Genomic DNA, 16,129 nt, shown 5'->3' with positions numbered 1-16,129 from the left:
AGTTCCATACTGTCACTCCATGCTTGTGTTCCAGTGGACCAGTATCAAGTCACAAAACTGGACACATTTACTCATCTCAAATACACTGCAAAGCTGCTACAAAACTTAACATCCACCACGAACATGTACTCGGGAAAGGTACAATCAAACACAGCTGTAGTTGTTGGAATGAGGGTGGCACAGCAGCACTCAGAGGCTAGAGATGGGGCTCCCAAGCCTGGAGATGGTGGTGGATATCAGTTAGGAGGGGGATGAGTTCAGAGCCAGAAGCATTTTCCAAAGGTGGGGGGGGGGCGGCTGCAGAAGTTTGAAGGGAGAGGGTTCAGAGCCAAGCGGATGGTACTGAGCAGTGCAGAAGCTGGATGGGAGAAGGAGGTGTTCTCTGCTTGGGGAAGGAGTTATTCACAGGGGCTCACCTCCCAAAACACTATCCACCCGCCCCCACCTCCATGCAACACTACCCGAACAAAAGCAGCCAAGAAGCTCAAGGAAGAACAGGAGTAGTCGAGAAACAGTCAGGAGGCTCTGGGTGGAGGGAAGAGACAGAAAGCTCCTCTCTTCCAGGAAGCAAAGAGTGACTTTGTGCTCATTAACTACCTACTAGCAGAGGCTGATAAGATGTAGTCCCTCCAACACTCCCTTTCTTCCCAACAGCTGAATGGGGTGCTTGGCTTCTCAGGATTGCCCCTACATTCAATATCATGAGCTACGGATATTCAAAGGCATCTTTTGGCACTAGTCCAGTACTAAATGATGTAATTTCCTTACTAATGCAATTTTCAATTCCTGATAAAATTGAGCACAAACCCAGCAGTCATGGAACTGTGACTTTTGAAGTACTTTGATTTCTACAGGGTTTTATTTATAAAAAAAGACACTAGGTCAGTATCATTTTTGGCTCTGCAAAATAGCCAATGGTGAAAATTTAAACCAAAAGCGAACAGAAAGGAAACAGTAATATTCAGTGTGGAAGTAAAGAGTTCTGTTCATCTTGAATTTGAAATTTCAGGTGGCCTGCAGAAGGCTGAAACAGAAGCTGTTAGCTCGTATTGCTAACTAAAAGTACTGCACTGACAGCCACAGGAGGAGGAAGAAAAGGAAAAAGAGGAGTCAGGAAAGTGTTGGAGAGGCAAAAATTCCTTGTGACAACTTTATCATGTTTTGCCATGAACCACATAAGACCAGAGAGCATCTTAAAAATGGAAGTGACACCTACTCTGCTAATCAAGTGTATTTCTCTCTATATTGTCTCAAAACTGGGAAGGAAGCTGTGATGTTGCACCCCATAATTCTTTATGGAAATATGCTTATGAATGTAAATATGACATAACTGGAATATGTTTCATGCTACATATGCCATGTAACATTTCTGCAAAGGTTATGATCTACTGAATATATTCATCCTATTTGAATGCATGTATCATTTTTTTATTCAAAGTTATGAATATTGGCTGTGTACTTGTTTGATTTTAAGTAGCCTTAGTAAGGCATTTGGGCAGCTTCTTTAGAAAGGAATTTGCAAGTTAAGTGCCCAATCAAGAACACTTAATGGACAATGGATCTTGAAAGGCTCCAATCCACATAAGAAGTCTACCTGAGGACGTTCAAGCTGGCATGTGAACAATGGCTGCTACCTGTAAGTTCTGAGTCATGCATGGACATGTGACTTGCCCATGTGACTCCAAAACTCCATTTTGTAGCTGGAATTCTACACAGGGGGAGGGAGGACGACCACCCACAAGAGGAAGTCCATTTTCTCTTCAGCTGGCTCAAGAGATAGCCTCTCCACCCCCAAAGGATACCTGAAAGACACTGGAACAAAGAACAGTAACCACAAGGGGTGTGAGTGATTTCTGGACCCAGACTAGAAGGAGGCTAGTCTGTAAAAGAGGCTTACTGGAACACCTCTGAGGGTGAGACTTTATCTGTATTCAGCTACTCACTGTATTAAGCATAGGCTTGCGTGTTTTATTTTATTTTGCTTGGTAATTCACTTTGTTCTGGCTGTTTTTACTTGGAACCACTTAAATCGTACTTTTTGTATTTAACAAAATTACTTTTTACTTATTAACCCAGAGTATGTATTAATACGGGGGGGGGACACGACATGACACACAACTGTGCATCTCTCTCTATAGTGTTATAGAGAGCGAACAATTTATGAGTTTACCCTGTATAAGCTTTATACAGAGTAAAACAGATTTATTTGGGGTTTGGTCCCCACTGGGAGTTGGGCATCTGAGTGTTGGAGACAGGAACACTTCTTAAGCTGTTTTTCAGTTAAGCCTGCAGCTTGTGGGACATTGTTCAGACCTGGGTCTGGGTTTGCAGCAGGCTAGCATGTCTGGCTCAAACCAGGCAGGGCACTAAAGTCCCAAGCTGCCAGGGAAACAGGCTCAGGGGTAGTTTCAGCCCATCACTTGGCAGTTCCCAAGGGGTTTCTGTGATTTCAGCCCATCGCAGACAACTGATACCACTATTTAGTCAATTTGGACCGCCAAACTAACCAAATCTCTCTAGACAAACCTGTCTTTTCAGTACCATCTAGAATACCAAGCTACATTTCTAAAGCTGCCAGCACCCTGTTTTCAGCACCTTCATCAAGACTGTTTTATCCACAGTCACCTCCATCTTTGATACTAATGTGGCTTCCGTAGTTTAAAATAAGTGCAAGAATGACAGTTAACAGCAACAATCTTCAAATCACTGAAAGTAAAATATTCCTTAAAGAAACAGTTTTATTATTAATTTTAACTCCCTCAAACTCCAAAATCTGTTTTCTCACCTTTGGTATCTCAGGAGAAAGTTGCATGAAATGAAGAAATAATTTGAAAAAATTCTCCAAACCCCCTTATCGAGGATCACTTAAAACTGTCAATTAAATCTAAACATGGTCATAAGATGCACCAGAAGAGGATACCAGATGTGAAGCTCCTGGACTATGGGAACCTATCATGGGAATTGAGCATATTCTAGTGTGTGGGTGGGGGGGGGGGGGGGAAGAAGGGGAAAGGAGTAGAAACTGAAGCAATCCAATGTTTCAAAGTTACCAAAATTAAAAGGATTGAAAGTTGTTAGTTACATACTAGTACGTTACGTGATTAAAAATTTAGGAATAAACTGGGATGATAGACAAACTACCATCTTTTACACCAGTATTTATGGAACAAGTTACAAGGGGAAGAAGACTGACGCAAGGAACAGGTGTCCAAGGGATATCTAGATCATTTTCTTGAAAGTTAGGGCAATTGAAAAGGAAAACGGAGGTAGGTGAGAATAAGTTACGCTTAGAAAGGAAAAAGTCATGTTTAGTTTGATGTCTCCTTTGTCATAGAATTACCCTAGCTCTCAACACATCAAGCGCACAAATATAAAATTTAATGGCTTACAATATATCCTTCAAAAAAGTACTGGATACATTTTGGTGCTCATAAAAGTAAGGAACTAATCGCCAGTCAGAACACAGGTTCTCAATCTGGTATTCATGACAATCCTTTCTTTTTTGTAAATGGTTAACTAATAAATCGGGTCCTCAAGCTTTTTCCTGTTATAACATGGTGTCACAGTATGGAAAACGTTGAGCTAGAGAACATAGTGCAGGTGAGTACTGAGTAAGTTTCTCCACACTATCTGCCAGTGCACTTAAATTTTTAATTTCAACTTCAAATAGATTGCCAACAGTACAATTGGATCTAGATTATGGATAAATTGAGATTACCATACCAGTCTCTTGTACCTCACTGTGAATTTAAAACTAAGTCTCCAGAGGTTGCAATTAAAAGGATTCATAGATGGCAAGCATACCAGAAAGGATGACACCATATCATAGACCGCCTAGGTCCACGTAAAGACCCATGTGACTGATTTGGTACACACAATACCACTGGGAGCTACCTTTATATTGTCTGCAGTTATCAACCAGTAAATTAATATGCAAGTTTCTTCTGTAAGGAGAAGGGGTTTTTTTTAGGCAGTTTACTTTTCTCCTAAATTTAAATTGGTCATGTTAGCTGACAACGGTTAAAAGCATATCCGAAACTATAAAAAGAGAAGCAGCAGTTTGAGTGTAAATGTAAATTGAACTTACCTGAACTTGCAAGGACGATACCCTGTTCTCATAATAGATCCCTATTTTTAAATTGTACAGACTAGCCCTGAATTAAATGGGAATACTCAATAAATTCAGATACAAGTGACCTATCTGGCACATCAACAAGTTTTCCTAAGTGGTGGCCCCTTTTAGAAATAAATTCAGTCTCTGACAACAATTATATACCATTACATTTATAAGGGAAAGGGGTTTAGATTTGTCTCCAGACACAAATATGAACAAGTCTGAGGTTTATTTGCAGCAGACCAGGAACTATTTCTGTGAATATTCTTTCAGGACATGTCAACAGAAGAGATAAGAGGTCAAATATGCTAAGGCATTTGTACCTATGTGCTACCAAAACACACAAACTGCTATGCTGTTGGGAACACTCTACCACTTCTGGATGACATCACAGTTACTGGCTGTTGTGTTGCTGGAAGCTGCAGCATGGAAACAGTGCTAGAACTTTCAGATTACTGGCAATCTACTTATTTTATTTATTTTTAAACTGCTCCAGTGGTTCAAATACTGATGATTCATGGTTTTGATATTATTCTGTTGAGTTGAAAAGAACATGTCTCATCCTTTGTGCTACCACACTGAGAAACTGAAAGAGAAGGAATGCCTCTCCTTTTCGTTCCATAGTGTCTCCCAAGATGACAAAAACTGTAGCATCACACAGGGAAAAAGTTATCACTCAACACGTTTCTGGGACACTTCAAGCATAGAGAAGCAAATCTATACCACCCTTTTCTGCCGCACAATTTCCATGAGCAGCAACTGCTTTATAAACTAAAATCTGCAGGAGAACTCTCAAACTATGAAAAACGATAACTAACACAGCGGACACTTTTTTTTTTTTAATTTAGCTATAGCTCAATTTCCAGAATCTACTAGAATAAAGTTTGAGCCTCCTTTCCAAATTAAGTGATTAGGATTTTATTCAAATTTGTATCACTTAAAGTGTGACAGAACAAGTGAAGTATCACATTTGCTTCAGTTCAAGACAGAGGGCGCTATAGCTGTAATTTGGCAATATAAGGAAAAATGTTATTTTCGGATAGGGTGGCTACTTAAGCTCATCATAAGAAGTTTGATTTTAAAAGGTGGTGTCAAGGTTCCTCCCCCACTCTGAACTCTAGGGTACAGATGTGGGGACCTGCATGAAAAACCTCCTAAGCTTATCTTTACCAGCTTAGGTCAAAACTTCCCCAAGGTAACAAATATTACCCCCGTTATCCTTGGAATGGCCGCTACCACCACCAAACTAATACTGGTTACTGGGGAAGAGCTGTTTGGACGCGTCCTTCCCCCCAAAATACTTCCCAAAACCTTGCACCCTACTTCCTGGACAAGGTTTGGTAAAAAGCCTCACCAATTCGCCTAGGTGACTACAGACCCAGACCCTTGGATCTTAAGAACAATGAACAATCCTCCCAACACTTGCACTCCCCCTTTCCTGGGAAATGTTGGATAAAAAGCCTCACCAATTTGCATAGGTGACCACAGACCCAAACCCTTGGATCTGAGAACAATGAAAAAGCATTCAGTGTTTTACAAGAAGACTTTTAATAAAAAATAGAAGTAAATAGAAATAAAGAAATCCCCCCTGTAAAATCAGGATGGTAGATATCTTACAGGGTAATTAGATTCAAAAACATAGAGAACCCCTCTAGGCAAAACCTTAAGTTACAAAAAAGATACACAGACAGAAATAGTTATTCTATTCAGCACAATTCTTTTCTCAGCCATTTAAAGAAATCATAATCTAACACATACCTAGCTAGATTACTTACTAAAAGTTCTAAGGCTCCATTCCTGTTCTGTCCCTGGCCAAGACGACTACAGACAGACCCACAAACCCTTTGTTTCTCTCCCTCCTCCCAGCTTTTGAAAGTATCTTGTCTCCTCATTGGTCATTTTGGTCAGGTGCCAGCGAGGTTACCTTTAGCTTCTTAACCCTTTACAGGTGAGAGGAGCTTTCCCCTGGCCAGGAGGGATTTCAAAGGGGTTTACCCTTCCCTTTATATTTATGACACGCCCCCCAAATCTCAGCTAGGGTGAAACACTGGCTGGGATTTCTTCCTGGAGCTCTAGGAAAACAGAGTTAATAAGACACATGCATCTCTAAATATACTACCAAGTACATAAAGACTAACAATATTTTCCACATCTCAAGGACGATTTTAACCAGTTGATTCTGGGAAACTTTCACGGGAGAGTGCATCAGCCACTTTGTTAGAAGCTCCTGAGATGTGTTGGATGTCGAAATCAAAATCTTGGAGAGCTAAACTCCACCGAAGAAGTTTTCTGTTAGTTTCTTTGACGGTGTGAAGCCACTTTAGTGCAGCATGGTCGGTTTGCAGGTGGAAACGCCGTCCCCAAACATATGGGCGTAGCTTTTCCAGAGCGTAGACAATGGCATAACATTCTTTTTCAGTGACTGACCAGTTGCTTTCCCTCTCAGACAGTTTTTTGCTGAGAAACACTACAGGGTGGAATTCTTGATCAGGTCCTTTCTGCATTAAAACTGCTCCCACACCACGCTCGGATGCATCTGTGGTTACTAGGAACGGTTTGTCAAAGTCTGGGGCCCTTAGTACAGGGTCAGACATGAGTGTCGCTTTAAGCTTGTTAAAGGCCTTCTGACACCTTCCGGTCCACTGAACAGCATTTGGCTGTTTCTTTTTGGTTAGGTCTGTCAGTGGGGCAGCGATTTGGCTGTAGTGCGGTACAAATCGTCTGTAATAACCGGCCAAGCCTAAGAAGGATTGAACCTGTTTCTTTGACTTTGGGACAGGCCACTTTTGGATAGCATCCACTCTGGCCTGTAGGGGGCTGATAGTTCCTTGACCCACCTGGTGTCCAAGGTAAGTCACTCTGTTTAGGCCTATTTGACACTTCTTAGCCTTAACAGTTAGTCCTGCCTCCCTTATGCGCTCAAGGACTTTTTGTAGATGTTCCAGGTGGTCTGCCCAGGAATCCGAAAATATGGCCACATCGTCAAGGTAGGCGACTGCATATTCTCCTAATCCCGCTAGGAGACCATCTACAAGTCTTTGGAAAGTGGCGGGTGCATTTCGCAGCCCGAAAGGGAGTACATTAAATTCATACAGCCCGAGATGTGTGATGAAGGCTGACCTTTCCTTGGCAGATTCATCTAGCGGTACCTGCCAGTACCCCTTGGTTAAGTCCAAGGTAGAGATGAACTGGGCCCTTCCCAGTTTCTCTAATAGTTCATCTGTGCGTGGCATGGGATAGTTGTCTGGGCGAGTTACAGCATTTAGCTTACGGTAGTCCACGCAAAAACGTATTTCCCCATCTGGTTTGGGAACTAGAACCACTGGAGATGCCCATGCACTTTCAGAGGGGCGGATTACACCCATCTGTAACATATCCTGGATCTCCCGTTCTATAGCAGTTTTAGCTTGAGGAGACACCCGGTAAGGGTGGACCCTAATTGGGTGAGCATTACCTGTGTCAATGGAGTGGTATGCCCGTTCAGTCAGTCCTGGGGTGGCTGAGAACGTTGGCGCGTAGCTAGTGCACAGCTCCTGGATCTGCTGTCGCTGCATACGCCCAAGGGTCATGGAGAGGTTCACCTCTTCCACACCACCAGCACATTTCCCTTCGTAGTAAACACCTTCAGGCCACTCAGCGTCGTCTCCTCCCTGGGCTGTAAACTGACAAACCTTTAATTCTCTGGAATAAAAGGGCTTTAGAGAATTAATATGGTACACCTTAGGCTTTCGGTTGGAGGTGGGGAATGCTATGAGATAATTAACAGCTCCCAGGCGCTCCTGGACCACGAATGGCCCTTCCCACGATGCTTCCATTTTATGGGCCTGGAGCGCCTTTAAGACCATGACCTGGTCTCCTACTTTGAAGGAACGCTCTCTGGCATGTTTATCATACCAGGCTTTTTGCTCTTTTTGAGCATCCTGTAAGTTTTCTCTAGCAAGGGCTAAAGAGGTTCGGAGGGTGTTTTGTAGGTTGGTTACAAAGTCCAGAATGTTAGTTCCTGGAGAAGGTGTAAATCCCTCCCATTGCTGCTTCACCAACTGCAATGGCCCCTTAACCTCACGGCCATATACAAGTTCAAATGGGGAAAACCCTAAACTGGGATGTGGTACAGCTCTGTAGGCAAAGAGCAACTGCTGCAATACTAGGTCCCAATCATTGGAGTGCTCATTTACGAATTTACGTATCATGGCCCCCAAAGTTCCATTAAACTTCTCCACCATGCCATTTGTTTGATGATGGTAAGGAGTGGCAACCAAGTGATTTACCCCATGAGCTTCCCAAAGGTTTTTCATAGTTCCTGCCAGGAAATTAGTCCCTGCATCTGTGAGGATGTCGGAGGGCCAACCTACCCTGGCAAAAATGTCTGCTAGTGCCTGGCACACACTTTTAGCCCTGGTGTTGCTTAGAGCTACTGCTTCCGGCCATCGGGTGGCAAAATCCATGAAAGTCAGTATGTACTGCTTTCCTCTGGGTGTCTTTTTCGGAAAAGGACCCAGAATATCCACAGCTACTCGCTGAAATGGAACTTCAATGATGGGGAGTGGCTGGAGAGGAGCTTTGACCTGGTCTTGGGGTTTTCCCACTCTTTGGCACACCTCACAAGACTGGACATAGGTAGAAACATCCTTGCCCATTCCCTCCCAGTGGAATGACCCCCCCAAACGGTCTTTGGTCCTGTTCACCCCAGCATGGCCACTAGGGTGATCATGGGCTAAGCTCAAGAGCTTGGCCCGGTATTTAGTTGGAACTACCAACTGTCTCTGAGGATGCCAGTCTTCCTGGTGTCCCCCAGAAAGAGTTTCCTTGTATAAAAGTCCTCTTTCTACAACAAACCTGGATCGATTAGAAGAGCTGAGAGGCGGTGGGTTGCTCCGTGCCGCCGTCCAAGCTCTCTGGAGGCTTTCATCTGCTTCCTGTTCGGTCTGGAACTGTTCCCTTGATGCTGGAGACATCAGTTCCTCATGGGATTGTGGACCTAGGCTTGGTCCCTCTGGAAGCGATATAGGGGATGGAGCTGTTTCTGTTGACTGTGAACCGCTCTCCGCTGGTGCACTATGTTGGGATTCAGGCTCCGGCTGAGCCTCTTGTGTAGGGTTATCGGCTGCTGCCAGTTCAGGTTCGGTGGGGCCCTCTGGTGTTGAGGTTGCAAGTACTGGATTCAGTGCTGACACGGGGTCTGGTGTTGGTTGTTCGGCTGGTTCCGGTTCTGGGACTGGTTCCGTCTGGGTCTCTGGGACTGGATCCACTACTGCTGTTGCAGACATTGGCCTGGGGTCCAGGTCCATCACCTCTGACTGGGTCCTGATAGAAGTTTCCGGAACAGAGCTAGGCCTCACGGCTTGTTTAGCCTGGTTGCGGGTGACCATTCCCACCCTCTTGGCCTGCTTCACATGATTGGCCAAGTCTTCCCCCAACAGCATGGGGATGGGATAATCATCATAGACTGCAAAAGTCCACATTCCTGACCAGCCCTTGTACTGGACAGGCAACTTGGCTGTAGGCAAATTGAAAGAGTTGGACTTGAAGGGTTGAATCGTCACTTGGATCTCTGGGTTGATTAAATTGGGGTCCACTAAGGAAGCATGGATAGCTGACACTTGTGCTCCGGTGTCCCTCCACGCGGTGACCTTCTTCCCGCCCACACTCACAGTTTCCCTCCGCTCCAAGGGTATCTGGGAGGTATCTGGGCCTGTGGACCTCTGGTGTGATTCCGGTGCAATGAACTGTAATCTGTTGGGGTTCTTGGGGCAGTTGGCCTTTACATGCCCCAGCTCGTTACACTTAAACCATCGTCCAGCTGACGGGTCACTGGGACGAGGAGGGTTGCTGGAGAACGGGGTGGTGGGACGATAAGGGGTCTGGAGGGTTCTTTGGGAGGTAGGTGGGGCTTTGGGCGGCCCCCGGTAATAGGGTGTGGTCTGGGGTGGTCCCTTCTGGTCTCCGCTCCAACTGCGACCAGTTTTCTTCTTCTCTGCCACCTCCACCCATCTGGCTCCAATCTCTCCTGCCTCGATTACAGTTTTGGGTTTCCCATCTAGGATGTATCTTTCTATTTCCTCAGGAACACCCTCTAAGAATTGTTCCATTTGCATTAGGAAGGGCAAATTTACTGGAGATTCAACACTTGCTCCTGATATCCAGGCATCCCAATGTTTCACAATGTGGTAGGCATGTCGGGTAAATGACATGTCTGGTTTCCACCTTAGGGCTCTGAACCTCCGACGAGACTGCTCGGGTGTTATCCCCATTCTGACTCTCGCCTTGGATTTAAACAGTTCATACTTGTTCATGTGTTCTTTAGGCATTTCAGCTGCCACCTCAGCTAAGGGTCCACTGAGCTGCGGCCTCAGCTCTACCATGTATTGGTCAGTAGAGATGCTGTACCCAAGGCAGGCCCTTTCGAAGTTTTCTAAGAAGGCCTCAGTATCATCACCTGCCTTGTAGGTGGGGAACTTTCTGGGATGGGAAGTGGTACCTGGAGAAGGATTGCTAGGGTTTGTTGGTATATTCTGCTGGGCCTTTATCCTCTCCATCTCCTCCACATGCTTCCTTGCCTCCATTTCCCTCTTGTGTGCAGCCTCCTGTACCTCCTTCTCCAGCCGCATGAGTTCTATCTGTCTTTCATGTTCCCTTTGTTTTTCCTCAGCCTGAAATTTGGCTAATTCCAGCTGTAGTCGAGCTGAGGATTTGGTCATTCTAACCTCTCTGTTTTTAACTAACTTTACACCTGAGGTTTAGAAATAAACAAACAGAACTTGGCTGTAAAATTTTGCTGTGCTGGAATAGAATACCTATTCTCTGATAGTGATTGTCAGCCTACAGAAAAAGACAATTCCCTTGTCTCTGCTCTGGGCCCAAATTAAAGCAAAAAACCTCCAACTACTTGGAAACCTGCTTACCCAGCCCAAAGAAGAAAAAAAAAAAAAAATTTCTTTTCAAACCTGTGCTCCTTGTAAAACAAAAAAAAAATCAAAATCCTAAAAAAAAAAACCCTGCCACTTTTGTCTCCAGGCAAATGGGTAGAGCACACACCCCCTATTTACTTTTAGGAAGAAAAGAAAAAAAAAACAAACCTCTGGGTTGGAAGACTGTGAATTTCCCTGCAGGAGTTAAGTACCCTGCCTCCAGGCAAATGAAACCTGCAATTCACAAGATAATCCCCTTTTGTCTCTGCTTGGCCACAAAGCAGAGAGAAACCAAGCTGCTTTCAGTTTCAAAGCTGCCTTCTGGACTTCCTAAAAATTCCTTTTTAAAATCTGTATTTCTAGTTCAAACAATCTCAACTGGATCTCAAAATGATTTCAGGTTAATCCCACCACTGTGCCACCATGTCAAGGTTCCTCCCCCACTCTGAACTCTAGGGTACAGATGTGGGGACCTGCATGAAAAACCTCCTAAGCTTATCTTTACCAGCTTAGGTCAAAACTTCCCCAAGGTAACAAATATTACCCCCGTTATCCTTGGAATGGCCGCTACCACCACCAAACTAATACTGGTTACTGGGGAAGAGCTGTTTGGACGCGTCCTTCCCCCCAAAATACTTCCCAAAACCTTGCACCCTACTTCCTGGACAAGGTTTGGTAAAAAGCCTCACCAATTCGCCTAGGTGACTACAGACCCAGACCCTTGGATCTTAAGAACAATGAACAATCCTCCCAACACTTGCACTCCCCCTTTCCTGGGAAATGTTGGATAAAAAGCCTCACCAATTTGCATAGGTGACCACAGACCCAAACCCTTGGATCTGAGAACAATGAAAAAGCATTCAGTGTTTTACAAGAAGACTTTTAATAAAAAATAGAAGTAAATAGAAATAAAGAAATCCCCCCTGTAAAATCAGGATGGTAGATATCTTACAGGGTAATTAGATTCAAAAACATAGAGAACCCCTCTAGGCAAAACCTTAAGTTACAAAAAAGATACACAGACAGAAATAGTTATTCTATTCAGCACAATTCTTTTCTCAGCCATTTAAAGAAATCATAATCTAACACATACCTAGCTAGATTACTTACTAAAAGTTCTAAGGCTCCATTCCTGTTCTGTCCCTGGCCAAGACGACTACAGACAGACCCACAAACCCTTTGTTTCTCTCCCTCCTCCCAGCTTTTGAAAGTATCTTGTCTCCTCATTGGTCATTTTGGTCAGGTGCCAGCGAGGTTACCTTTAGCTTCTTAACCCTTTACAGGTGAGAGGAGCTTTCCCCTGGCCAGGAGGGATTTCAAAGGGGTTTACCCTTCCCTTTATATTTATGACAGGTGGACTTTTCATCTTCAGCCATTTTGGATTTGTATTACTTCCAGCAGAACTTTTGTATCATTTTATGACTGATATTACCAAAAACTATATCCAACCAATTTAAAAAACACAGGAATTCTTTAGGAGTGGATTTGGATGTTTCAGATACGGATTTACTTTCAATTGTTAATTCACTTATTCCAGAATATAAAACAATTTTTGTTTTGGATACGGGGATTTTTCTCCTTTTCTAAAATACTAGATTTTCACACTAGAGTTTTATAAAATCAATGAGATTGGGAGGAAGACTATTTTATTTTTTGCTGTATAGCTACTTTATAAAATGCAATATTTTTATTCCAATGACTTTTTGAAAGTCACTGAAACTTGAATAGTACAGTAAGTACCTTGCTCTTGAAAATGAACAAGATGTGGTTTCTCCTAGGGTCTTTGCTTTGCCAAGTCATACACACTTATGCCACTGAGTTGGGGTTGCTGCCACCAATACACTGGTCTTTATTTTTAGAATAAAAATAAATAATAGAAAACAGTTGTCCCTCCCCTTGAAGCTATCACCAACAGTTTCTTTCTTCTACTTGAGAGCAGAGAGAGAAGAGATAAATCCTTCATTAAAACAAAAAACCTCAAAAGTTTCTTGTTGGGGTAAGTTTTAATATTCTGTCTCTGTGGGTCAAACAAAGAACATATTCCCAAATGGAAAGCATGAAAGTTAATTTACAATACCTCTTCTAGCTGTCTCAATGCCCTTGTCAGGGTTGAATTTTCATGTCCAATGGACCTTTGGGTCAGAGGTGATCTACTGCAATTGCAGAACTACAACCAGTACTTTGGAGATTGTTCACCTCCCCACACACAGAACGATCTTCACTAGTGTATTCACAGCATTGTGATGGAGATTGTAAGATCAACTTGTACATCAGCCGTTACTCACTTCTGATTCTGTGTCCCCCACGGTCAAAACCAGCTCTCTGCTGTAGCCATCGATGACTGCCCCCAATCATATGCCAGGTCCAGGTTTAGTTGTCTAAGCTACAAACAGATCTTATTGCAAGTTACAGAAGTAAAAGGAAACCATAAAATTACAAGTAAACAATATTGTGGAAGGCATTGCTAACCAAGCCTTAAGCTTTCATTACTCAGTACAGAAGCCGTATCTATGGTACTGCTGACAAAGTCCATATCTCAAAGCTTAAAATTATCTCCTTGTCCAGCTCAGTGCTGACTCACATGGCTCAAGTTTGGCTATGAATTTAATTGAATTCCTAGGTAGGTATAAATTCTTTGATGCAGAGAGGGGGCTTTACCCAGCTCAACACACCCATTGTGGTGAAACCTCATTCTAAATAATGAAAAAATATTTTTTTCTATTAAAGAATCAGTTTGATTAGATAGATGTCAATTTTATATGCTTTTATCCAATTATATAGCAGACAGCTTTCCTTTATATCAGTTTATGCTCAATTTCTTTGTCTTCCTGATACTGACACTATTCCTTTAGTAAGAGGGTATTTGGTTTCTGAAGACTGCTTTCTCCTCCTAGAATTGGGACCAGTATGTTGGTTTAGGTAATCTACATAAGATGTCATTAGCCCCTTTGGCAGTCCAACTTGTTCTGGGAGCATTTCAGTGCTCTGGCCAGGATTATAAAGGTCTATTATGAAGCACATTAGAACCCTAGATAATAAAGTTACCAGCACTTTTGCAGCAAGTATCAACCCATATGGAACAGGCTGCACATTATTCACAGGTCTGTTACACTGGGAGTCACTGCCACCTCTATCTTAGGTGTTACTAAAGTACCTTCTTGTCTGGAATATAGGTTTTGTATAGCCTATGAAGGCTTCAGTTATGTGTGGGGCGGGGGGGGTGGCAAAAGGAATCTATTCCCAGGTTTTACCTTCATCTTTGCCAGGAAATGCAAGCTAGCCAAATTGGCTTCTTGCAAACTAATCCTGTGCCTTTTACTCCATGGGAACAGTGAAACCTAGAAGACCTTGGAACTTAGAAACTGCTGTAATCACTTCTGTGTTTCTTGGCCTCAAATCTGATTAAACTCTTCTGTAACTTCCTTGCAAATTGTGAACTCCAAACTAATTACAGATTTTATTTAAAAATCCATGATTTAAAAATTTAAAAATTTAAAAATCCATGATCCATTAGAAGCATTTGCACACTTCAATTCCATGGCACATGGTCAGGGAGGCTTCCCACAGTACTGATCCTAAGAACTGGAGGTCTGACATGCTAAAGAAAAAAAAAAGTATTATCCCATCTACTAGTGCCCTCTGCATCATAACTCAAGAGCAGATTTCCTTACTGGCTAGCTTAACTGGCAAGCAGACACTTTCATTTCCTTGACAAAAATCTGTTTGGAAGCTTTGCCAACTTCCAACTGTCCCTTAAGCAAGAGAAAAATGCCCTGCAATTCTGTTAAAGAAACTCCAAAATTCTTTTGTAGTGAAACGTTGTATCCTCAAACAACGGACATGTCTACACTACAGACTTAAGTCGACTTACATTAGGTCAATTTACAGCTGAGGTCCATGCTAGACTCCTCCTATCAGTGGTGTGCATTCTCACTAGGAACGCTTCCACCAAGTGAAAAGGGGCAGTATGGGGGACTGAGAGCCAGGGCTCACAGATCCACACAGCTTCCCACTGGGTGGCCAGCTGCCTCTTTAGGCTTCTTGGATCCCTCAGCAGGGAGCCTCCGGGCAGGAGCCCGGCTGGGAGCAGGGAGCAGCCAGGCTCTAGCTGCCCAGTTTTCTTTAATTTCATGGCTCCAACTGTAGTGCAGACCAGGGCAATGATGCAAACTATCCATCTAAGGCCAAGTCTACACTTACAAGCTTACAGTGGCACAGCTGTAAGGGAGGTAGAAGAAATACCTGAAGTTACTGATGTCCTACTTTACATGTATGTCCACAGAGATCATAGAATATCAGGGTTGGAAGGGACCTCAGGAGGTCATCTAGTCCAACCCCCTGCTCACAGCAGGACCAATCCCCAATTAAATCATCCCAGCCAGGGCTTTGTCAAGCCTGACCTTAAAAACTTCTAAGGAAGGAGATTCTACCACCTCCCTAGGTAACGCATTCCAGTGTTTCACCACCCTCCTAGTGAAAAAGTTTTTCCTAATATACAACCTAAACCTCCCTCACTGCAACTTGAGACCATTACTCCTTGTCCTGTCCTCTTCTACCACTGAGAATAGTCTAGAACCATCCTCTCTGGAACCACCTCTCAGGTAGTTGAAAGCAGCTATCAAATCCCCCCTCATTCTTCTCTTCCATAGACTAAACATCCCCAGTTCCCTCAGCCTCTCCTCATAAGTCATGTGTTCCAGACCCCTAATCATTTTTGTTGCCCTTTGCTGGACTCTCTCCAATTTATCCACATCCTTCTCGTAGTGCGGGGCCCAAAACTGGACACAGTACTCCAAATGAGGCTTCACCAATGTCGAATAGAGGGGAACGATCACATCCCTCGATCTGCTGGCTATGCCCCTACTTATACATCCCAAAATGCCACTGGCCTTCTTGGCAACAAGGGCACGCTGCTGACTCATATTTCCTTGAGGAGAGAAGGGGAACGGAACCAAGGAGAATCAGAGCAGAGTTTGTGGTGTTTGATGTGCTTCTGGCCTTGTAAAGCAGAAACTAATTACCCACTTGACAGTAAGAAGGTTCTTGCTAACTGGCGTGACTACAGAACACCAGAAAATAGAAACCACCTTCTGATCTGTAAGGGGAG

At 43.5% G+C, this 16,129-nt stretch overlaps 2 protein-coding genes across 3 annotated transcripts in view; both read right to left on the bottom strand.

The window, feature by feature from the left end:
- LOC140916417 (uncharacterized) overlaps window positions 1-15,054 on the bottom strand; it is a 36,742-nt gene extending 21,688 nt beyond the window's left edge. The window contains exons 1-2 of the mRNA XM_073358066.1: window positions 13,308-15,054; window positions 9,533-10,844 (exon numbers count right to left, since the gene is read on the bottom strand). Coding sequence (XP_073214167.1) covers window positions 9,533-10,844; window positions 13,308-13,377 — 1,382 coding nt within the window. The 5' untranslated portion in view covers window positions 13,378-15,054. The remainder of the gene's footprint in view (window positions 1-9,532; window positions 10,845-13,307) is intronic.
- The window catches only part of XPR1 (xenotropic and polytropic retrovirus receptor 1), a 242,870-nt gene that overhangs the window by 139,820 nt on the left and 86,921 nt on the right, over window positions 1-16,129 (bottom strand). The window lies entirely within an intron of this gene.

This window comes from Lepidochelys kempii, chromosome 8, assembly GCF_965140265.1.
Source record: "Lepidochelys kempii isolate rLepKem1 chromosome 8, rLepKem1.hap2, whole genome shotgun sequence".
NCBI lineage: Eukaryota > Metazoa > Chordata > Testudines > Cheloniidae > Lepidochelys > Lepidochelys kempii.
The sequence above is the reverse complement of the archived record's forward strand: the minus strand, read 5'-3'. Positions and strand labels throughout refer to the sequence as shown.